This window comes from Falco peregrinus, chromosome 8 (genome assembly GCF_023634155.1).
Source record: "Falco peregrinus isolate bFalPer1 chromosome 8, bFalPer1.pri, whole genome shotgun sequence".
NCBI lineage: Eukaryota > Metazoa > Chordata > Aves > Falconiformes > Falconidae > Falco > Falco peregrinus.
In genome coordinates, this window is record NC_073728.1 from 772,745 (window position 1) to 796,473 (window position 23,729).

At 44.4% G+C, this 23,729-nt stretch overlaps 1 protein-coding gene across 7 annotated transcripts; it reads right to left on the reverse strand.

The window, feature by feature from the left end:
• Window positions 1–121: 121 nt before the first annotated feature.
• CASP8 (caspase 8) lies at window positions 122–22,704 on the reverse strand. Of its 7 annotated transcripts, none has more exons than XR_003551773.2 (9): window positions 21,771–22,699; window positions 18,616–18,945; window positions 18,282–18,387; window positions 17,113–17,251; window positions 15,572–15,660; window positions 14,853–14,964; window positions 13,352–13,841; window positions 12,262–12,590; window positions 11,643–11,805 (listed from the first exon to the last, which is right to left on the reverse strand). XR_003551773.2 is itself a non-coding variant. In XM_055811519.1 (9 exons), the coding sequence occupies exons 3-9, from the start codon at window positions 18,924–18,926 to the stop codon at window positions 12,440–12,442; spliced, it is 1,398 nt and encodes a 465-aa protein (XP_055667494.1). In that variant the 5' UTR covers window positions 18,927–18,945; window positions 20,820–20,854; window positions 21,850–22,704; the 3' UTR covers window positions 11,643–12,439. The 7 variants fall into 7 exon arrangements, 6 of the variants coding, with proteins under 6 accessions (XP_055667491.1, XP_055667494.1, XP_055667492.1 ...); XM_055811519.1 differs by adding an exon at window positions 20,820–20,854 and having other exon boundaries at window positions 11,643–12,590; window positions 21,850–22,704; XM_055811517.1 differs by adding an exon at window positions 20,820–20,854 and having other exon boundaries at window positions 11,643–12,590; window positions 21,771–22,704.
• Between the last annotated feature and the right edge of the window lie 1,025 nt (window positions 22,705–23,729).

Consider the following 23,729-nt stretch of genomic DNA (forward strand, 5'->3'; position numbering starts at 1 on the left):
ACCAAGCCTTCATCCCCAGGACCCCCAACCCAACCACCACCACCAGGCACTACGCAAGCGCAGTTGGGAGGGACTTATGGAAATTACTTCTTGGAACGAATTTTAATATGAAGCAGGGCAAGGTTATGAATATGTATAGGTGTATTTGGAAATCTTATGTATGTGCAACATTTGATTATATAAATTGAGCCAAGTTGTTGCCCCTGGCATGCATGGCTTTGGTGGGACTACCCCTGGTGCTGCCCAGCGCTGAAAAAACATACCTACTTTACAATCTGGTAAGATTGTGGAGTCTGATTCCACACAGCAACTGGACATCTTCAATCACGAAGCAGTACCTGAGCAACTGATTTTCATTAAGACTATCCTGTGTAAAGGATACTCTGAAATGCAAGTTGCAGCCACATTCTGCTGAGGGCAACAGAGGACAAGTGCTTGTCTTTTCCTTGAGGTGTACCAAGATGCTAAAAATGAATAGTTTTAAGTGATAGGGACATCTGTTACTACAAACCATACTGATGTGAGCTGATTATATCCTATAAAATTTGTGGCATCCCCCCTGTCTTTACTTTGCAAAAGTTAGTTGGGCATTAAATACACAAGGCTTTGTTAACAGTCGTCTTTTAAATCTGCACTGGAACAATACCTTACTAAAGCAACTGCAATGCAGTACTGCTGATAGAGGAAACAGAGCGTATTTTAGCTAGCAAACCACAAATTGGAGACCAGTTCAGAGATGCTTTCAAGTATAAAGTGTCACACACATTAACACAGATTTCTTAAGGCTTTTGCTCCTCAGCTCTATTTTCGATAAAAATGTTTGCTCTTGTGGCAAGAGCAGACACCAAATGTCTGTTACATCTTCCCAATTTCTTAGCTGATACCAGCCAGTTCCAGACTGCTGCAGCTCCCTCTGCCATGCAGGTTCCCTCCATTTAGTTGACAGGAAAGATGAGCTTTTTCCTCAGCGTGAAACTGGGCTGTGGCATCTGCTTCTCTGCATTCGGCTTGCAACTCTTTCTGCTCACCTCTCGATTCACTGCTGTCAGGATGGTGAGAATATCTTCTCCTCTGTGAAAACACACACATGTTTTGTATTAGGGAGGCAGTTAACATCAGAAAAATTACCATATTCTCATGTATCTTGATCTACACTCAGTGCTAATGGCTCCTGTTTGGAACAGGCTTCAAAGTAGTTAGCAAAGGTGCTCTGAACAATCTGCATGGTGTTGCTCTGTCCCACACTAATGTTTTCATTCTGAGCAAGCAGTCTCACTGCATATCATCTACCTCTGCACCCAAATCAAACTCCTGTCATTCAGAAGGAAAATACAGGCGTTGCCAAAAAGCAGCTTATGGAATCAAAGTTACCGAGGACAGCTGTACTCCAAGTGCTGGCACAATGCCTGTATGTACCAGGTCCCCTGCCTTGGGCTTCTGTAGGAAACATAATCTTGCAGGGTAGCCATGCCCAGGAGGAAGTCTGCCTCTGCAGGGATGCAGTCAAGTTGAAATCTTGCATTTGTTTCTACAGAACAATCTTGCTCTCCAGAATCTGTTTCAATGGTTACACCTTTCTGGCAAGCATCACCTTGGCAGGCCTGAACAAAAAAAACTTTTGGTTTTCCTGCGAGTGAGTGGCAATTCTGCCCAGTGAAAGAAGTGGTCAGTTCCTGGATAGGTACTTCCTGCCCATCAACGCCATATATAATGCCTCTTTTCCCATGAGACAGGATACAGCAAACAAAACAGTCTTTGTCCTTGTGGTCTTCGCGCTGGTAGATGTTCACAGTCTTACGGATTTCCTCTGCGGTGAGGTCTCTATGTTCCGCTATTGTGAACTGAAGCTTGCTAAAGACTCTTCTCAGAGCCGCTGGGAAGTAAACAGAAGAGGAATTGGAGCCATTTCATTATATGAAAGTTGCGGACTCTGCAATTGCAAATTGCATTTCTAAACGATCTTATTCTTTTTAAATCCTGCTATGCCACTATCCAGATAGTTACATTCCTGCTCTGAAAATAATCTAGTAGTCTAATCACTAATGGTATCTCTGCTGAGTTCCCTTCGCTCTCATTAATAGGCTTCCTTGCAATCTTGCTGTTTGGTATTGCCTCTCTTAAGAGAACTGTATTTCTTTCCCCCACCCACTTCACAGCTAGTCCCTTCATCTCACAAAAGGTGTTGAACAGTGCGGTTGCTTTACCCAAGAGAAGAGGGGGCACTACCCATTTGGGTAGTACCCACAGAGGAAGGGAAGGAAACCTTGCACTGAATCTTGAATTAAGTTGTTCGATTAAATCAAGGAAGGTCCGTTATCGGATTTTATCTCTTGGCATAGATAATGTAAATACAGGCATTTCACAGACCCTAGAACCTGCAAGGAGCTATGCTGCTCCTGCTGTAGGACAGCCTGCTAAAATCAGGGACCCTGAATAGCAAGGTAACAGAGTCCCTAAATTCCAGTGTCCTCCCTGACCCACCCTCACCCCACCCTTTTTTTTTAAATTTTTTTTTTAAGTTGGATGTTAAACAACTAACACCCTGTTCCGGTTCAGTAGAAAATCTATTTCTGATTCTGCATATTTTACAAGTAGTATGCATAAGGCTGATATAAAGCTAGCCTAGCTTGTGAAGTCCAGACTGAGGTTGCTGCTTAAGGTTGCAGTAAACTCAGTAAAACAGCAGAATGCTAGTAAATTGTTCTAATCAGTAAGAACCTGATCAGTTGATTAGAGATTGTCAACACAGGAAACAGAGCCTACTCACCCACTACAACAAAAGTACCCTAGAAAGGGAAGTTTGAAATTCAGACCTTTAGTACAGAAAAAGAAATGAGTTTTCTGTTTTTGAAGAGATGCAAACTCGTCTTTAATGTTCACTGTACCTGCATCCACATCTGTCCCATTCCGATCCTTCATGGTTTTGGGTTCTGGCAGTGCTTCCCTGGCTTTTGAAAAATCGTGATTATTCAGGATCAAGCACACTCCACGGGGTCGGCTAGTCATTTTGTAAGCTTCAAGCTGTTGAAAAGAAACACTATTGGTTTCTTTTCTCCTGCAGTCTCCTCCAGGTGCTTCTCAGCCTTTGCAAGTGGCACAGCAGGATAATGAGGGAGCTGGCTTTCTCCTTAGGCAGCTCTCCCTACACAGCTTTGCTCCCAGGGCCTGGCAATGCACTGCCCCACTGCCTTTGGGAATCCGTGCACAGCACAACAGCACCCCACCCCAGATCCACACCGTGTTGCGTTCAGCAACTTCTCCACACCCAGCCATGGTGCCAACTGTGTATTTCCTGGTATAATAAAAATTGGCCTATCTTGCTACCCTTGCAAACGTTTCTGAAGTTTTAACATTGCAGCAGCTGCTGCCTGTGACTTAACTTCAGAATAAAGGATGTTACAGTGGCAAATTTTTCTTCTTCTAGACAGTGCTTTTAACAGTTGGGCTTATAAATAACTGTTCACCTCACAGAGGATGATCCCTTCTAAGACAAAATGATGATGTTTCTAATAAACAAACTGACTTACCTGGGAAGATTCATTCCAGCTGCCAGGAGAATCGGGTGCCACAGATGGCGCCAGCCATCTGGCATGGGCTGAATACAGACAAAAAGATTTAAATACAGAATGTAGCACTAGAGAAAGCAGAGCACCTCTGTTCTTATTCTCCATCTCCACAAGTACCCCCTGGGGTCAGAACTGTTCTCTGAAAACACTGAATTGTGGTTGAACAGCTATTCCTGTTAGCTATAAACCACCAAATAACCAGAAGGGAGCAAAATGTATTGTGATCAGTTAGTAAGTAACTGAATACTTGATCACTTTTATAGAGAAGTGCTGTGTAAAGAAGTGAGATGCAAGTGGTGTGGAGAGTCCAAAAGGTGAAGAGTGAAAAATCCAAATATTTTTTCCCCCCCGCAGTGTTTCAATTACCTTTGGGGCCTCCTGTGCTACCCCTCTGTTCCTCTGTGATAAGCATCTCTTCTTCACCTGAAAAGCATTCATTATTAGTCCTGTATGATACCTATGTGCCACTACAAGAGTTACTATGGGAAAGAGGCTTGTTTGGTTTGGTTTACCAAATACGCTTAATTCATACTCTTCAATTCTCTTCAACAGGACGATGTTAATTTCTGCACAGAGACTCTTCAGGATACTTAGGTTTTCTTCTCCCAATAGCCCTTTCTTCTCCATCTCGGTGAAAATGTCGAGCATTGTCTGGGTAATCAGAAAGAAAGGTAGTTTGCTCTTAGGGCACCTCCGTGCTGTGACCGGGAGGGAAACTGCAGCATGTGTGCATACGCCTAAGCTTTAATGTGCTGACAGCACATGTGACCGTCAGAGTCAGTGCAGCTGACTGGTTGCTCAGTTGAGACCTCAGCTGAGCCAATTAAACCTAGTTCAACAAAACCTGCAAGTACTGTCAGTTCTCGAAACACACTCGTTTCCCTTCTGCAGCTCAAAGATGCTGAGACCTAGTAAGATCTAATCCAAGAGATCTAGAGGTGATCATACAGGAATATATAATGTCATTTTTAATGATTGCTTTCATTCATTTGACTTCCAGTGGCTATCTTTCACACTTAACTGAAACACAAGAATCACTGGAGCAACCATCTTGAGCGATGGTGAAAATGGGTATAAGTGTGCAAATACGGTATAGAGATTTCTCTGAGGCAAAAGGGGACTCAAGGGACAGGAGCCCATGACTGAGTGGCTGAGCGCAGTGGTCACCCCAAGGATTTATTAGAATAGCTACCACTAGATGGTCACAGTCTCTCCTGTAAGAAAAGAGAGAAAACGCTACAAGAGTTTTCATTAGACAGAACAAAGCACCCAGCAGATAGCTGAAGAGCAGCTGGATCTCCCGCAAGACTTTGTAAACTCCAAGCTCTTGGACCTTGGCCTGGATAAGGATGTGCTGCTTAGATCTGTATTCTCTGAGTCTGGAAATGAAAAGAACAAAAGCACAAACTAATAGCCACAGTGGGCGACTTTCTGTGTTTGATAATGGCTTAGAAAGCAGTCAAAAGAAAAACAGCTGGGCAAGATGAGTAAATGTGCTCATCAGTCTTCCACTGATCAAAACCACTGAGTCCCCCAAGTCCTATACAGTGCTTGCACATGAAGGCCTCTGCACCTGGTGTGGGGCTGGCCCATGCTCTCTGGGCTGTGACACTGCTGCAAAACCTACAGATAACACTAGCACAGGCAAGTCCCACATGCACCGGAATGCCCCTTTCCAGGTGCACCCTTTTCCTTATAGTATTTTCACCAAAAAATGAATGACACCATAAGAAGAGTGACACTCATTCCCAAACGCCAAACATTCCCAAATGCAACCCAAATGCCCCTATAGACTATAATAGTCGTTAAAAAAAAAAAGGGGGGGGGGGGGGTTTAAATAAATTCTTACAGTCTTCGGGTTTAGCCTGCATTTTGGCAATTCGTTCCCCAAAAGAAACTTGAAAGACTTCAGTTCATTTTCAGTGATGTCTTCTGATAGCTGGAAGAGCAGGTACCTAGTAAGAGAAGTGCAGGATGCTGTTTCATCGCGCCTCCCTCAGCACAACTTAACGCCACACTACTGAACACCTCCTCTGTCAGATCGTGTCGTGGCCCGTCCCTCCCGCACATATCCCCTTTCTTTTCCTTTTAAATGGGGGGCCATTAGTCCCAAGACAGCCTGAAGTGAAACCATTTTCCACTGCAGTTAGAAGTATCTCAAGGTTTCCTAAAATTAAAACCATGCCGAGACTCTCCGGAGTTGAGAACGAAGGTTGACCGTGAGGGGCCCCGAGGCCTTCGGGGCTCCTCAGTTCGGCAAGGCACGGCCTCAGCTTCCTCCCTCCCGCCGGGCCGAAACTCCAGCTCGGCCCGTGCCCGAGCCCGAGCCCCCTGGAGGCTGCCTGCGCGCTTCCAAGCCGCGGCCCGGCGCCCAGACAGCCGGCCGCAGAGCGCGGGGGCCCGGGCCGCCCGCCCGCCGCTCACCTGTAGGCCGACACCCGTGCCCTGCCCGGGATCTGAAGCTCCCTCTCCATCTCCGCTCGGCTGGAGTCCAGGTGGACACCCAGGAGGTCAATCCGATTGATCCGGTAGAGCAGCTCCTTCAGGAAGGACAGGTTCCCCGCCTCCATCATGTCTTTCTCCTGCAGCACTTCGAAGAAGGCTTTGGGCTCCCGGATGGCTTCCAGCTTCCTCATGGGGATGTGCTCCAGGCTGAGGAACTTCAGAGCCGCCAGCTCGGCCTCACCCAGCTCCTCGCTGACCGCCAGCAGCCGCCGCCGCTGCAGCTCCATGGCCCCGCGGCGCGGCCGGCCCGCGGCCAGGCCGGGATGGGGGGTTCCCCGTCGCGCTGGGCGGGCGGGAGGCGGCGCCTGGGCCCCGGCAGCTGCAGCGCTTGGTGCAGCGCCGCCTGAGCGAGGCGGAAGCCCAGCCAAAAACCGGGAGCACGACTGAAAAACGGCGCATCTCGCGGGCGCATTTTAGGGCCCCCCCGCTCGCGGCTGTGAGGCACTGCCGACTCTTGGGTCCGTTCCCGGGAACGCCCAACCTGCTAGTGCAGGGCCAAAGGCCTCCCCCCGCCCGGGCTTTTCCGGCAGTCCCCTTCATCTACCTTAAAGGCACTCACACGTCGTCGCCATTTTAATGCAAACAGCAAGAAGCTCACAAGCCCGCTGGCTCGCCCTCCGGCTGCTGGCAGGCCGTGCGGCAGCACCGCCCCCCCAGGCCCCCCGGCAGCAGGAGCCGGCCCGCAGCAGCCTCCGGTCTCCCCTTCTGGTGCAGCTCACTAGAGGTGGCACCCACGGCGGCTGGAGGGAGCGGGGAATGGATCCTACCAGCTGGCACTTCACCCTGCTGAACACCTTAGTGCTCACCTTGGGCCGGAGAGCAGCCCTCAGAGCATCCGTACTCTCCAAACAGGAACAGTGCTCTCGCTAGGCACTGTTTAAAACCAGAGTCCCTTCCCTCCAAAAACCAGTGAAAACCAGTTTGACAAGCGACCAGGCAGAAGTCTTCACGTTGATACCACAGAAGTGGCTTATCTGTGTTCAAAACCCTACATGAGAGATTAGATTACTGCATGTGTGGCAAATTGGGTTAAAGGTAGACATAATCTGAACGCTACAAGTCCCTTTTTCAAGGTCAATGAGCTAATGTGCCCTCAAGTCATGTTTAAAATAAGCTCTTCCCAGTAAATTGAATGAAATACGGATCCTTCACTCTGCACTGGTATGCCTGGACCGATCAGGCCTAAACACACAGGGGCTACATGAATACAAAACCAATGAAAAAGACTCAAGCCAAGCTCAGAAGACATGTCCAGAGCAATGTTCCACCCAGCTAGAAATGTATTACAGTTGGCACCCACGAGAGCCAGCCACGTCTGGGTCCTCGGGAACTCCTGCAGTTGTCAGCAACAGAACAGAGAGTGTGACAAGCAAAGGCACAATTACAGCAAGGACACACAGAAATTAGTATCTGGGAATTCCCAAAGATGTCAACTATATTTTTTAAGCACATTGCACAGAAGTCATTGCAGATCAAACATGCCATTCTCCACTCGTAATTTTACATATCTCTAGCTGAAGAGAGGCAGATCTGAATAATTTCAGGGAGAATGTGCCCATGTTAGTTAGGGGTCAGGATATAAAGGGTAACCAGCAAGGGCTGAACACCCAACATCTCCTGAGAAAAATCTCACTCTGGACTCCCTGCCGCATAGCTTCACCTCCTGAACGGTGTGTATTTTGTTTCCACTCTCCCTGGGCTTCAAGATTTCCTGCAGGAGACCTTATAGATCACAGACACAGGCAACAGTTCAACTAATCAAAACTCCACAGTGCCCAGATTTTGCACCGCTTTGACAACTAAGAGTGAACCCTTATATAGGTGGTGAGAAAACACATACTCATAGCAGCCTGTACAATGGGAGAAGCTGGCAGAAATCTGAACACAGGCAGGCTCCTCACACATACCGCTAACCCGCCCCAACCAAGAGCAGCACATTAACAGGTCACCCTAAAACCATTACGGTGGAGAGAATTACAAATTTCCCATGGAAAGCAGGTGTACACAGCTCTGTGGGAACGGATGCTAAACAAACAAATACAAATGACCAGGCAGGGGTTCATGCCACTGAGTAATATCATTTCCACCTCTGCGGCTAACAATCCTCCCCAACTGTTCTAAGCATTTTGCTTTTCAAACAGCAGCACTTTAATCTTGCCTGCTTTTAGCTTAAGCCTGCAGGACTGTGACTCACCAACTTTACTTTCCTACTCACCTTCTGACTCCACTTTCTGGTGGTATTTGTTCTGCTCACTGAAAACAAACCACAGAATTGAGGGCCAGGACTGTTGTGCTGAAGTGTTTGGCCTCCCAGCCAGGAGCTGAAGAACAGGGAGGGCAGGCAAACGCCTGTAGCCGAAGGCCTTCAGAGAGGAAAGGCAATCACCCCTCACCACTCTCTGAGTTGGGCTACAGAGGAAAAACAGAGTCAGAGAACTGCAGATCCTCCTTCCTTCTTCCCTCTCGGTTCTGTGGGAGAGCCACAAAGGTATGCGAGAACACACCAGCCACCTTGCTGCAGGTACATGTTGGTATACTTTGCTCAGAACCATAAAACTGAAAGGATATTTTCTCCTTCCTTGACCGCTGCATGAGCCACACACAAACTCACAGTACCGCTACTTCTTCCAGTCCTTTAGAGGATCTTGGTGGCGTTTTCTCTCGCTTCTAGTAGGTCTTCATCCACAGGCAATCGTGATAGCTATGGAGGTGGCCTGATTTTAACAGGTGGAACAAAATACCGTGCCGATTTAATGACAGGGTGTGACTGACCAGCACACCTCAACAGTGAAGGACAGCTCAGAGGAGAGCAAAAACCCAACAGTCTCAGGGAAGAATATATTGTAAGGAAAGCTCAAGTTACTTCGGCATCAGGGAGACCAGAGGGTAACCTTAGTTTTACAGAAGACAGCTGTACCTTTGAATCATCAGGTACCCCAATTAACAAAGAATAACGTCTTCCTGGGCTAGCCAGACCGACATGGGGGGAGTGAATACATGGCTGAGCCCAGCATAAAAGTGTAACAACTGGATAACTGATAAAACATTTAAACCCTGAAAAGAGCAATGGGTTTGAGCTGGCTTCAACCCACACATTCCATCATGACTGGGGATGCTCAGTGTCATGATGGTGCGCACACAGACAGGTAATGAGAATCATGTTTGTATTGTGATTCAGCTGTATATTGCAGTTGCTACATTACGCTTGTGTTGTAATTTCAGTATGTTGCTGTATCACTCTACTAAATCAAAATCCCACCTAGCAACACATATAACAAATAAGTGATTTTGATATCCAGTTCCCCTTCATGTGGAATATCTGCAAGCTTCCTCTGAGAGTACTGAACTCTGACACAGAGAAATATGAAAAAACCTGAAATGTAGATTCACAATTTCACTATTGGAGCAGCTGCCACCTTCCAGCAAGTTTCTCCCACAGGAAGCAGTTATTTCATTTAAGCTCTATTTCCTTATCATAAATCAACATTCACAAATCTAATTACTAACTTCATATCGGGGTCTCATTTATGAAAACATCATAAAAATGCGAATAAATTGTTGCCACAGTTCCTTCAATGGTTAACCAACAGAACTGTATCACACCTGGTAACACCTTCTGGTAGCTTCTGCCACAAACAGCACTCTTGTTTACATAGTGCTGGTAACGTCTATTTTTATTTATGAAACCTGTGTGAACAGAGCTGTGATTCTACGAATGGGCATTCTCCCTTTTACCTGGAAGGTGAAAAAGGGTGAGGGGAGAAAAATGCAACTCCCAACACAACGTATAGAATTAGGAAAAAAAAATGTTTTGCTTCAAGAATACAAGTAGGTTGAATAAAGAACCCCTGCTTCATAGCTAGACATGCATTTCAAAGAAACACCAAATAAAAAAAGCAGAATTTACAAAGTGTCTCAAATCCATCCCTTATCTTATTATGAACTCAAAAGGAATGTAGCTGTTAGAATCCCACACACCATCTACACATTGCCAAGGATGCAAGGTAGGAACAGCCTCACTGGCACTATGTGGGAAAATCACCTTGGGGGGGGGGGGGCGGGGGGGGGAATTAGAGAAAAATTGGGTCCTAACAGAAGTGTAGTATTACAGAAAGTGTTTTGGGGGTAAAATAGAGCTATCGCCTTCAGGACGGTTGGCATGCACGAAATCTACATCACCACAGTTCCCTAAGGCACAGAACCTGCTATCCTAGAGGAGCAGTGGAGGGTGGAGCAGAGTGGAGACACCACGGCCAGGCTCTGCTGTGCTCCCTGCAGGACTGGGAATGCAATGGTACCATACAGCCGACAAGCAGCATAGCAGCTGTAAAATATATGAGAAGATAGCTGGTGCTGGGCCAACAGCTGTGGCGAAGACCAAGAGCCTCACTATCTGCGAGAGAAGGTTGGGAACTCGGCCCGCTCAGCACTTCAGAACCTTCTAACAAGGATGTGCTAACTGCTAAAAGAAAACAAACTGCTGAAGAGATAAAATTAAAGGATGCTAGGGTAAAATAATTGTGGTAGTGGGAGATCGCGACCTCCTACTCAAATGGGCCCCCCGAAGAGAGTGAATCCCCCCGCTCGGGGAGCATGCCCAGTAAATTTAAAATGAACTCTACCTTTAAATGAAAGCGAGAGAACTTTGCACCAATGATAATAAAGGAATGTATGACTAGAGTCACTCAAGCTCCACCTGAGAGTAAAGAGAAGCATAAAAAGTGATGAATGAGGGGGACAAGTGGGGAAGACACCACCAAGAGCAAGTGAAGGGAAAATGCCACCGAGACGGACTCCTGGGATCAGCCGGCGGGCTGAGCCTTGCTTCTCCCCCCCTTGGGACGCCTTGGGTGAGACTGAAACCAAGTGCTTCATTGGGAGACTTAGAAATATCTCTAGAGAGTTACTTTTTAATATTTGTAGCCAGGCTGCATTGTTTGTAACTTTTCCACATGTATTACACTTTATAACATTTTATTTGCACATGCCTTTTTGCAGACAGTCACTATCACTGGCAATCCAAAAAGCCGTGTATCTGTTACACAAATACAACTGCCCTGTTAAGGAGCTGGTCCTCAGTTTCTCATGGAAGGTGACCATACCCTAGAGTGTGGCCATGCTAGTTCATGAGCACGGCTGGACTGGCAGTGCAAACTGCTATCAGTGTATCCAGGCCCATGGTAGTGTAACATATATATATTAAATGCGACTGGACTGACAGTGGTAAATTGGACATAGCTTAGAATTTAAACCTAGCCACACCTAATCTCCCACCTCAGTGAGGAGAGTTGGAAGGCGGGTGTGTGTGTGTATTTTCTGCTAAATTACTCCATCCTCTTTAATGCAACACACCAGCTGCCACTATCATGAAAGTCCTGAACTTCACCTGACTCTTTCCTCCCATCTGTCCAGCTGCTAATGGAGGGATATCAATATGCTGCCCCTCAGGGTGGCTGCCATTGAGTATTTCAATGAGAGCAAAATAACTTCTGCTACTGAAGTAAAAGCACTCGTCATGCTGACTGCCCCTCAGCCAGCTCAGCTAAAAGAGAAACACACCGAACACAAAGGTAATATGAAAACCAAGACTGTTTATTACAACAGAAACAAGAGTCCACAGGAACTAGAGTCAGTCGCCAGGAGGAGAAGGCATCTCAGAGCAGAGGGTCTAATGAAGTGGGACCTTCCTTCCAGCAGTCAAGAGCCATTCAAAACAGGCTGTCCCCTAAGAGCTCTGAGAAAAAAACACAAATAGAACCCTTACTATTTAAAAGCCTAAACAGCAGTGCTGTTTAGCCAAGTTAATTAAAAAAATAAAGTAAGCCAAATATTTGGAGGAAATATTATCATAATAATATCTTTTTTTCTGTCCTTCTGGACAGGGACGTTATTTTCCATGAAAAATTATACAGCTTCCAGAGACAGCCAATGACCCACCTCTGGGTAAATCTGTTACAATCTTACACATGCCCCCAGTGAAGAGATCTAGTATTCCCAATGTATCTGTTCTTTTCTTCAGATTCCAGGAACTTAAAACAACTTGGACAGAAACGGAACTTCCATTGGTATTTCCAGAAACTCTTAAAAATCATACTACTTGGAAGTGCTTCCTCACTTGAAACCCAGACTGAACAGACTCCACTGCTTCTGCAGGGCAGAAAGCCAGACCCGTACTCCTCCACGGCCTTACCAGACTGCTACAGATCCAGGTGACAGGAGTCTGTTTAAACTCGGGAATGGGACAACTTAGGTCCCATGGCCCCTTGGAGGAGCCAGGCTAACTACACAGCTCCAGATAATTCCTCTTGCAAATTCTCTTCCTGTGGAAGCCCATTCCAAATGCGATTCCTAACTGAGTGTATATTTTTCTACTTTTCAGTTGACTGACATTGTGAAATTTGGAAGATCAATTGCTTCCGTAGGGTTGATGTTATCTTTGGCATCTGCTTCCATCCATTTAACACTCTTCCTCCCACTTCCTTGTTCACTTCTGTCAGGATTGTTATGAGATCCTTGCGGCTTGAATAAAAATGAAGAAAAGTTACATTGAGATACATGGTACTTGCAGCTAGGCCAAGAAGCTGATCTGTTTGCTCCAATCAAGTGGTATCTCAGGGAAGGCTAGTATCTTCCCCTCACCCTGCCTGTCACTGAAATTGCATACTCCGTTGTGCAACCACAGAACTCACTGTGTTTGGTGGAAAAAACCGAAACCTCCATGTAGCATCACTTTACCAGCAAATGCAGTTCCCTGCTTTGGTTACAGTCAGAAGAGCACACTAAGATGAAACAGAACTAAACCTATGCATTCCCCACACCCTCTTCTGGACACCATGAAAAAGTCATGTCTGAAGAGAAATTCTGTTTTCTGAATCAAGATTATGATGGAGATGGGAGGGAGGCAACAATACAAGTTATGACTAAAGAACACTGATATTTTTGTCTGTGTAATCACTCAACAAATTGGCCTCTGATTAGGTGTCACCGGAAAATAAAACCATTTACCAGTCAAAAAACTGTTCAAATGCATGCACACACATACACACACTTGTTTATATGTAATGTTCCAGCATTACAACCCTGGTTCTGCCACAGGAAAACTAGGGAAAGTCACTTGTACTTTGGTTCATCTGTAGAATAACAATGTTGAATCTGCACTGTTCTCCAGGTGAAAAGCATCATATACCACAAATGCAAAACACTCATGTTTCAAGCACAGCATGCTTAAGCATGTGTATCTGCAATACTCCAAATGTACATGGATTTAAAATAGTACTTACAGTGGGCACAGCAACTCCATTTTGTCACAGAGGCACTGAACGTAAATGCTGCCAGTCTTTGTACAGCGGTAGCACTCGTAGTCTTCCACTGTAGCCATGCCAATGAGAATATCAGCCTGATCAGGAATGGAAATCATAGGGGTAGCATCCACCTCAAGATGGCTAGAAAAGTCTTCTTTTACTGTGACAGCTGGATGACCTGCAGAGCCTTGGCAAGCCTGGATGAAAAACAGCTTGGGTTTGCCAGCAAGAGACGGACAATTTGATCCACTGAAGCAGGAGACTAAATCTCTAATATTTACAAACTGATGATCAACACCTTTTATTTTGTCTTTTTCACCATGGGAAAAAATGAAGCAAACAAAACAGTCCATGTTACTATGATCTTTTTTGCTGTATTCTTCAACTTTTGCGTACATTTGCTTTGCTTCTAGATCCATGTGCTCAACTGTCTCAAACTGAAGCCACTTGAAGACCCTCTTCACTGCCTCTGGAAAAGAAGTCAGAAGGCACTTGGTTAAACGTAGACAGTGACAAGGAAGATGCTAAAATATCAGTCTGTGTGGTAGATTAGATACTATCAGAAGTGTTCAAATCCCACCAATAAACTCACCTGACTCATAGCCCGCCAAATGTAATTAGCAAATCACAAATGCCTAGTTTCACTTTTTTTTAAACGCAACTGGGTTAAGCATCATGCTATCTAAAACAAAAACAGGTTTCAGATTATCTGATTCATCGGTACAAATTAGTGAAGCTTACTGTGTTAAAGCAAGCTTTAACTATGCGTTGCATAGTAACCTCAGATGCTTAAGAGCAGGGGTCCTCAAACTACGGCCCGTGGGCTGGATACGGCTCCCCAGGGTCCTCAATCCGGCCCCCCGGTATTTACAGAACCCCCCCGTGCCCCCCCGCCGGGGGCTGGGGGCGGGGAACCAAGCAGCCGCAGATGACTGCCTGCCACTGCATCCGCGCCGGCGCCCTGGATAAAAAGTCTGAGGACCCCTGCTTAAGAACATCACTTAGCAAGTTAAAGCAGGTACCTTTTTTAGAATGACAAATTCTGCCACTCTTAAATGAAGTAGGTCCATCATTCTGTGACAATGATCAATGCAGCAAGAAGGAAGGCAGGGTAACCCGCTAACAAATGCTATGCTGACTTTTTGCAAATGCTGGCTTAATTGTGTGGGTGGTGAGAGAGTAGCTGGGAAGCAAGCAGCCAGCAGACGGGCTGGATGAAGTTAAAAGATCAGTGATGTGTGCTTTCATGAAACAGGTTTTAATTTTTATTTAAGATACACTCTTGCTTATCTTAAAAGTGACTCTTGCAGAAAGACAGGCTTTAAGGAAAATGATAAAGCAGTAGCATTTATTTGAGAATTAAAGAGAATTTAAGGGAATAAGAGACCTAAGCTTAAGTGGACATGATTCTTCTTCACCAGAAAGATTAGATAATTTTTTCAGAGAAAAAAACAAACGAGTAATTGGATTAAGTACTTACCTCCATCTTTCACTGTTCCTTCTCTGGCTTCTGATGGATTTTTAAAAATGTAGTTGTTAAGAATCACACAGTAACCATGGGGGTTATTTTTCATTTTATATGATTCCACAACCTGTAGAAAGAAAGCAAGCTGATAAGAAAGCAGTGCCATGCATCCAAAAGAGAAAGATGCTATACACGGGTTGTTGGTCCTTCATGTCCAAGCACAAAAAAAAAGCATGAGGGCCAAGAAACCAGAAAAGAAAAGTGTAAGTATACAAGCTAGCTACAGGGGAGAGGAATCTGCTTTGTCTCCCTGAATCCCTCCTCCTCTCTCTCTGTGGTTAGGATATGATTTCAGCATGGGAGGAAGCGAGCATCCAGAAATGCAAATTTGCATGTGCAGAGGAAAAACATTCCCTCCGAGCATGAGGTAGTAGATTCTGTGATTCCCTTTCCATCTGTCCAGGAGTATCCTGACCAGGACTTTAATGTCCCCGACTCCATTATCATTAAGACTGGTTTTCTTCACACAAAAGTACTCCTTCATTTCTTGCCAGGTCCTCACAAAGGAACAACGTTTGCTCTTGTTTTGGAAACAGGCATTGTTCCAAGGCCTACATATAAAGCCAGAACCCCTCCCTTTCAGCTCTTCCACCTGCTTAGTCTTTAAGAGTTTATGCTCCTCCCTTCCAGGAGTTGGAGAAATACTTTAAAGGGGATCTTGAGGTATTTCTCACCAGGTGTGGTGTCTCCCCCTCTGCTCCTTGTTCTGCTGCATGCACAGACGCAGATACTGGGTGGTGGAATTTTTCCTTAGAATCATTTTCTAAGAGGGAGAAGACAAACAGAACATTTTAGGACTAAAAAGATAAATCCTCCACTGTGCCTGTTTCAACACTCAGAAAAACAGTACAAGAGTGGGGTAGAGGGTGGTTTCCACATCACTGAGACACCATCATTTTGTGGAGCTGGGCTAAGCAGGGTTCCAGTTTCACAGACTGCTGGTTATTGAAGTTGTGCTCCATTTCTTCTCTGCTCTTTCACTGGTGGCAAGATCCAGATAATAAAAGGCTGAATGTGAGCTGTCACCCCAGGCAAGCCAATAGCACCTCCACTATGGAATACATAAGTGGAAAAGGAGACCCATTTTTTTACCGTGGTACACTACAGCTAGTTCATTTACTTCTGAGGCCATTGCTTCTCCACAGAACTCTACCATTTGGGTGGACACACCGAGGATGCAGCATACCAGCATAATGGAAGATCTCCTCAAAGCGACAAAACACATCTTTGAATACAACTGTCTGAAATAAGTGAAGAAATGATCAAATCCATGATTCTACCCAAGGAAATAAATCACACTACCCTTTTTACAAGTTACACCGATGTGTTTAAATGGAATGTAATTGTCAGGGCAATAAGATCTATAGGACATGCTCTTTTGCTACTTATCAAGGGGGACAAAATAGTAACAATACTACTAAAAAGCCATTCCCCTGACACAGGGCTTGCTTACACTAGCCACCCTCGGCAATTTTCTTCTGCTGTTTTAGAGACACAAGCATATGCTGGGGAAACTAGTGAGTATTTCTGCAGGAAACCACATGGGCTGTATTGATGTGTCTAAGACACATATGTCCCGAGTCATCCAAAAGAATGTTCTGGGGAAAAATTTAATAGGCCTCAGTTGTTGCTTGACATACCCTGTTTCACAAAGATGAAGGCCCAGCTGTGGTGTCAGAAGTCACCACCTCAGCTGCAACAGCCCAGATATACTGATGTACTTGAAATTTCATGTCTGGTACAGAAAGTTAATGGTTACACTTTAACCAAGTACCTAGTCTCCAAGGAGGCTTCCTTTGACTAGGAGCAAACAGTCTGGCTAACAGAAAACAAGGGTGACAACCTCCCAATACAAGTTTCCCCAAGGCAACTGTCACTTTCAGTCTCTTTCAGCGACTGAAAACCTATGCTGGTCCAAAACCAGCACTGCACTGTTTCCTGAAGAGAAACATTGCATGTAAGGCAAAAAAGAGGAGGGAGAAGCAAACCATTTGCAAGGCACAGAACGTATTTCAAAGAGAGACACAAGAAGGTACGATGGGATAATGAAGTAGCAGAAAACTTCAAAAACCACAGGTATTAAGAGCCACTGTGCCTATCCTAGGATACTGTAAGGTCTCTCTTTCACCTCTGGACTCCTAAACTGCCAAGAATAAAGCCAGAAAAATCACAAAAAACCTAGCTCTACTCTTGAACAACAGATTAAATAATTTACCTTTTCTTTTTTCTTCATAGGTATCGATTTTTTTCTTTAGATCAGCTCTAAATCCCTTTAATGTATCTTTCAGCACTGCCAGGTCATCTTCTTTAATTATCCCGTTTCTTTCCATTTCCAGGAAGACCTTCAACATTGACTGGTAAAACAAAACCACATAACACACAGTCATACCGTGACCTTCAGTAATTGCAGCATCAAGCACTTCTGGACAGAGCAGAAGACAACATACTCATTCACAGAGACTGACCAGCTACAGATCTATTTCTTTTTCCTCCAAACCTCATTAAGACAAGGGTCAGGACACAGTATCACTAAGGCTAAGACAGGATCATTAGAAATTGGCTGCGGCTAAGTTATCCTGCTTTGTTTCAGCAGTGCAAAGCACTGATGTGAATAACAGCATGGCATCCTGTTGTGCCTCTGTGTTCAGATCTTAAGTGCTGTTAAGTCATATAGCTGTGCCATTTTACATTTTCTACTACAGAAAAGGTGTTCAGATCTAATTTTGTTTTGTAAAGTTCAGTAGTCCAACAACTTGGAGGTAAATCTGCTAATTTTCCTACAGGTGCTACAATACAAACAGGACTTTTAAGGAAGCTTCTTAATAACACCAAGCATTTTTAGAACACTGTTCATTATTTACTAGTATTAAATTAGCTTATCAAAACTCTTAATACTTTTGTGGGGGAATTAACAAAATGCTGTTACCCCAAATTACAATAAAAAATAAAATTTAACCAATGACACACAAAAATTTGGTTGAACTCACATTAGAACTTGAATTTCTGACTCCAAAACACTGTTTTTCCTCCAGCAAACATCACTCTTCCTAGATACAGCATATGTACAGATGTCTTATAAATGCCAAGCAAAGACGAAAGGAAGAGCATGAACGGATTTTGCAAGATGAAAAGATTAGGGAGACAGGTGGTGGAGGAGAAATAGAAACAGGACAGCAAAAAATGCTAGAGAAAAGATACAATGAGGAAAAAGAAAAAAAAAAAAAAAAGAGGAGTCCATTCTTTCACACAGCAGCTATCAGCTAACATCACAATTCTTTCAACAGATTTTTGTGAACAGGCTGCTTTCTCTTTACTCCTTTCTTAGAAGAACTAGCGGATTCTGAACTAGCCTTGCAAGAAACTTAGCAAGATCACTTTGCATACAGCATTATCCTGGAGCTTGTTCTTTGGTATTTGTTTTTGGAGCAGGAACTTCACGCTCTTGACATCTTCCGGAGTCAAGTCCTCTGCAATTTCATATAGCAGTTGCCTGGGAATAAAGGTTAGGGAAAGACCAATTAAGAAAGTTTATGAGAAGAAAACACCACAATTACACAGCTGAACTGCAAAATGTAAAACTTCACAATGGGATGTAGGCATGCTGTAATAAATACAATTGTGCTGGGATATTCATAAGACAACAGCGCAGACAGAAAACAAGACAGTACACAACAGTACTGTTGTATATTTTGCAAAGGTTTACTGCTTCTGTGCTCACCTGTAGGCCGACACCCGTGCCCTGCCCGGGATCTGAAGCTCCCTCTCCATCTCCGCTCGGCTGGAGTCCAGGTGGACACCCAGGAGGTCAATCCGATTGATCCGGTAGAGCAGCTCCTTCAGGAAGGACAGGTTCCCCGCCTCCATCATGTCTTTCTCCTGCAGCACTTCGAAGAAGGCTTTGGGCTCCCGGATGGCTTCCAGCTTCCTCATGGGGATGTGCTCCAGGCTGAGGAACTTCAGAGCTTCCAGTTCATCTGTGATCAAAGCCTCAGAAATGGCAAAAAGGAGTTTGTGGAAGTCTTTACTCATTTCACATCAGGATTTGGATCTAAACAAACAGAAGTTGATCTCATTGGTCAGCAACAGCAGAGCAACAACATGATTATAAAAGGCATCATATTATGTAGAATGGTCCAAAATAAATATATGCAATCAAAATCACTTCAGCAGAGAAAGGCGGCCCTGCTACCATAGCTCTGATGCTTTGCTCTTTCAGTTCCTGAGACTTAACAAGGAAAATAAAAAACTCTATACTAAGTGAATTTCACAAAGTCACAGACTGTTCTTGCTTCCTATGGTGTGCCTAGACAGCTGAAAGTACCTACATACAGGATGCGCGATCCTGACAGCATGCTGCTGTTTTAGTTTGGTTTTGTTTGGTTGAGGTTTGATCCCATTTGGGAGCAAGAGCCACTTGCCAGTCTGAAATAGAGACTATGTAGTAAATGAGACTGCCAGGTTTTACACCTTAACAAAGATAGGATACACTTGAGTATGAATCTTCTAGGCTATCTAGCTTCTCCCTTCCTTATGCACTGCTTCTGACCTTGGCCATTACAGCCAAAGCACCTCTTCCTGTTCTGGATTAGCTGCATCAAGTAAAACTCAGTTTCCAGCTCTCAATCAATCTGTATTATTCAAATCCCACATAGATCATGTCAACCCTTTTAAAAAGGCCACAATTCTTGTCAAACTATCTCTGTTTCACTGAGCATCAAATACCACCTCCCTTCCACACCACTTCCTCCATCAGCTTTGTGGATCCAATTTTTGAGCACAAGAGGAAGTTAGAAAATACCAAGTGCAAGCCTTCTAACTATCTCACCTTGACATTTATAAGACATGCCTCCACTGCCCCTCTGGTAAGAGAAGCATCTGCAACTTTATTCTCTCTGCCTTAGATCTAAGACACCTAGGAATCTCTGAAGAGAAACTCTACAGAAATGCATCTAGTTGAGGTCTCTTGTCCCATTGAAGTCACTGGGAGACAGAAAAGTTACAGACAGCAAACGCAAACAAATTATTCCTACACTACTGGAATATTAGGCAACGCATTTCAATGTTACTGCTACTGCAAATGTTCTGATACCAGGGCTAATAACTCCAAGGCAGCTCAGCTGACTAACTGAATCAGTACTACTGTAAATATTGGGGGGGGGGGGGGGGGGGGGGGGGGGGCAGCGGCGGCGGGATTAGCAGACAATTGTACTCCCCTCTCCTCCAAGGACCACTCTACAGCAAAGCAGTTTTTTGTGGCATGCCCTTGGTCAGCATTCTGTTAGTTAGCAAGAGTGAACATACAACTGAACCTTAAACCTTTGTCTAGCAAAAAAACTGATAAAACAGCAAAACATGCATTGTGATGCAGCATATACGATTCATGCTCTGCCCCCAAATACTGTTTTCTTTAAATCCATTCAAACTTAATTTTTAAACAGACTGGAATCTGTATACCATTCAGCCCATATAACCACAAAACCACTGGTATCTGAATTAATCATATGTGCTTAACCTCACAATTCGATGATCTTGGATCTGACTGAATATTTCTGTACCCACACAGGAAAGAGAATACTTTCTTGGTAGCTAGTTAGGAAGTTATCTTCCTTCTCACATAAACCATGCCTTTTGTTTAAGATACAAGGCATGTGCTTATAACAGTATATCCTGTAAAGGGAATTTTTGGTTTTATTTCTCAAAGAGTTTAAGTTTCAAACCCACAAAATTACTGCAATTAGAACAGATTTGCCACCTAACACACTATATTTAAGCCTGTCTGCAAACACAGGGAGCACACTAAAAGAATATTTAACGGCTTCTGTCTTTTTCTCCCACTTCACTAAATTAAAGACACAACTGATACAACAAGCAACTGTTTAATAGTAATAATAATGATAATAATTATAATTTTACAACACTTACATGGGAGGACAGGCTGGAGGACTGCTGGGACCACTCTGAAAAAAGTGAGACAGCCATAGTCTCCAAGTTCCAGGATAAGTATGGCCTTTTGTACTATGGTCTATATTGTCACATGACTTACAAAATGTATGTTACAGAAAAGTAATAAGCTGTGGTCATAAAGCAGAAGTTCCCTACTCCACCTATCATGGTTCCAGCTTTAGGAAATGAATCATTACAGTGCTTGTGAGAAAAATCAGTGAACAAGCCACAAAAATAACCCAGGTTTCACTTTTGTTTTAAGCGGACACAGTAAGCAGCATAGCCAGAACTTTCTAGCATACAGCACAGCCCAGTACATTTGTTCCCATATATACATCCTAATTAAAAGGCAGTGAGGGAACGGTAAATCAATTAATTTTATCTCCCCTTTTTTAAAAATATCTCAGTACCATTGTCCAGCTGTGTCATCAGACTCTCCATGACTTACATCCTTTCTCTGAAGACCCTCTCCAACTCACCCTAGCCTATTTTTAACATGCATTTTCATGTAAGGTTATTTACTGAACTAAAATCAAAAGTCAGCTACCAGCACCAAATTCAGCAGCAGTGGTCAGTGAATACAGGGAACTGAAAGGCTAAACATTCCTCTGAAATTATTTAAGTGATAGAACTTCCCCGTTCACAAGAGAATTTAAGCAGTAATTAACTTCTGGCATTTTCACCCTCTTTAAAGTGTAGAACTTTGCCTTCAATGGTAAGGTTCACAGTATGATCTGTTGGTCACCAGCACCCTCCCTGCGGCATGAACCACATGATCAGCAATCGGTACAGCTACCACACTCTCTGAAGCTTGTGAAGCCAGCGTTACGGAGAGTTGGAAGAGCTAAAATTTGTTAAAATTTTGCAATGAAAACAATCGTTCGTTGATTTCAACCTATCTACCTTTAAAGACTCAAAATCGTAACATACCCTTTGATAGAACGAGGCATACAAATTCCTTCCAAAAGGCACACGCTAGTTATCAGCTCAGAAAACGTGCCTGACTTACGGCACTGGCACGAGTTGTCCTTTTATCAAAAGGCTGGGAGCAAGCACTATCTGATCTTCAGGCCCCAAATAGTTCTGCCTCCACGTCATCCCATGCCTCGGCACCTCTCACTCACTGCACCCATCAGTTCCTCTGTGTCCTAACTGAACCAAGGCCCCGGTGAAAAACGCTTCCGGAGGAGACCCAGCCCAGCTTAGCTCCTCCCGTTCCCATCATGCAGCAGTTTCAAGGACCAGCCCTCCTGGCACTGTTCTTTGTCTTTACTGTTCCACTTCCTATTTCTTCCTCTCTCACCCTCCCCCAAAATGTTCCCGTCCTTTTGTTAACTTACAGTCTCTCCAATTGCCCTTAGTTCTCCGGCACCCTGGTTTTGCCCTCTGGCTTCCTCTAGAACTGTCTCAGTGACCTTGTTCAGCAGCCAGCAAAAAATTAATCTCTCAGAAAGGCTGGTCTGGAAGAAGTGAAAAGGCTGAGGCTACCAACTACTCAGCAAACGTAGTGGCTGTGGCTTCTACTGGCACAAGGCAGGATACCCAGCTCCTGCACAAAATGGTGACAGTTGGGAGGGAAGGGACACCAGAGACTGGTGGATGTTAGAAATCCCACTTGAAGATCATGATCTTCCCAAGATACCAACTTCCCCAACAGAAAGACTCTTGTTACACTAATTCTGCTTAAATCTGTCTAAACAAGGGTTGCACAAATCATAGCCCTTCTTTAATTCCGTAGGTGGAGAGCATGCACGTGTGCATATGCTTCTGTATGCCACCAGTAAGCCTCAACAGAAAACAACCACGTTTCTTTTGTTTGCTTGTTTTAGGCCAATTTCTTTCCGGTACAGCTCTGTATTACTAGACTTACATGTAAGGTTTACAGTGTGGACAGCAAGGAACAATGAATATTTAAGTTGTATAAAAACCACCCACCCTCCCCCAAGACTTTAAAACTGCTTACAGTACACCGCGGGAGATCACACAGAAACATCCAGCCACCTTGCTGAATGGTAGCTGTGGCTAGCAGTACTAAGCCTACCCTGCCTTCGGGCTTGTGCTGAGAGTACCACTGCCCGCACCCAAGTGATACAGCGTGCAGCCCTCCACACACAGCCCTCCACACAAGCGAAATATTCACACTGAATAGTATAAATTATGGTAAACTGTGTTTGAACAAACCTTTTTATGAGCGAGGGAGGCTTCACCAGTCTTTTATACCTCACAAGAAGTGGACCCCTCTCCCCAGGGAACTCAAAGCAGGAGTCAGCTTAAACTCTTCTGACTGCCTTTACCTACCTATGATTTAACTGGAGACTACCCAGGCAGAAGTCTCTAACAGAGAAAGCAAGTTAACAGGATGATGTGCTCTGTCTACTAAACTTAATGAAAACAAGATCCCGCAAAACAAGGTCAAAATTTTTGTCAGGTGTTTCCCTGTACTGACAAAAATTCAATTGTTACATAAACATACAAAACAAAGGTGCACCAAGCCTGAACAGTAATTGCGAGCCAGAAATTCCACCATTCTATTAAAGTGTGTTATATATGCTACTAACAGACACAACATTTTCTATCTGTGGCACAAATGTAACTTCAAGTGTGGCAGCCATACCAACTCAGAAGACTCAAAATGCAATGAGATCACGCGACCATGAATTCCATCACGATAAAAGTTCACCATTATGTTTTGGCAAACTTGCTGCATTTCAATGTTCTGCATGATGCAAAACCCCCCTCCTAAAAATCCTGGATAGCGCAAGCTAAAAACTGCATTAAGGCAGTATCCTTCCAAACTGTCACTCTAACCTGTGGCTAGTAATCATACATAACAATCAGTGTTTTGCTGAAACAAAATAAGTTTCACTTCAGCTTAAACCCTGAGGCAGT

Bases quoted from the DNA above. Each gene is read 5' to 3' on its own strand.
- CASP8 (XM_055811516.1), bottom strand. From the start codon at position 6,298: ATGGAGCTGCAGCGGCGGCGGCTGCTGGCGGTCAGCGAGGAGCTGGGT. The intron at 4,218-5,415 runs GTAAGAATTTAT...CTGATTACCCAG, and splicing joins GCAGGCTAAACCCGAAGACT to ACAATGCTCGACATTTTCAC. The intron at 1,072-1,371 runs GTAACTTTGATT...GTGTTTTCACAG, and splicing joins TTGGAGTACAGCTGTCCTCG to AGGAGAAGATATTCTCACCA.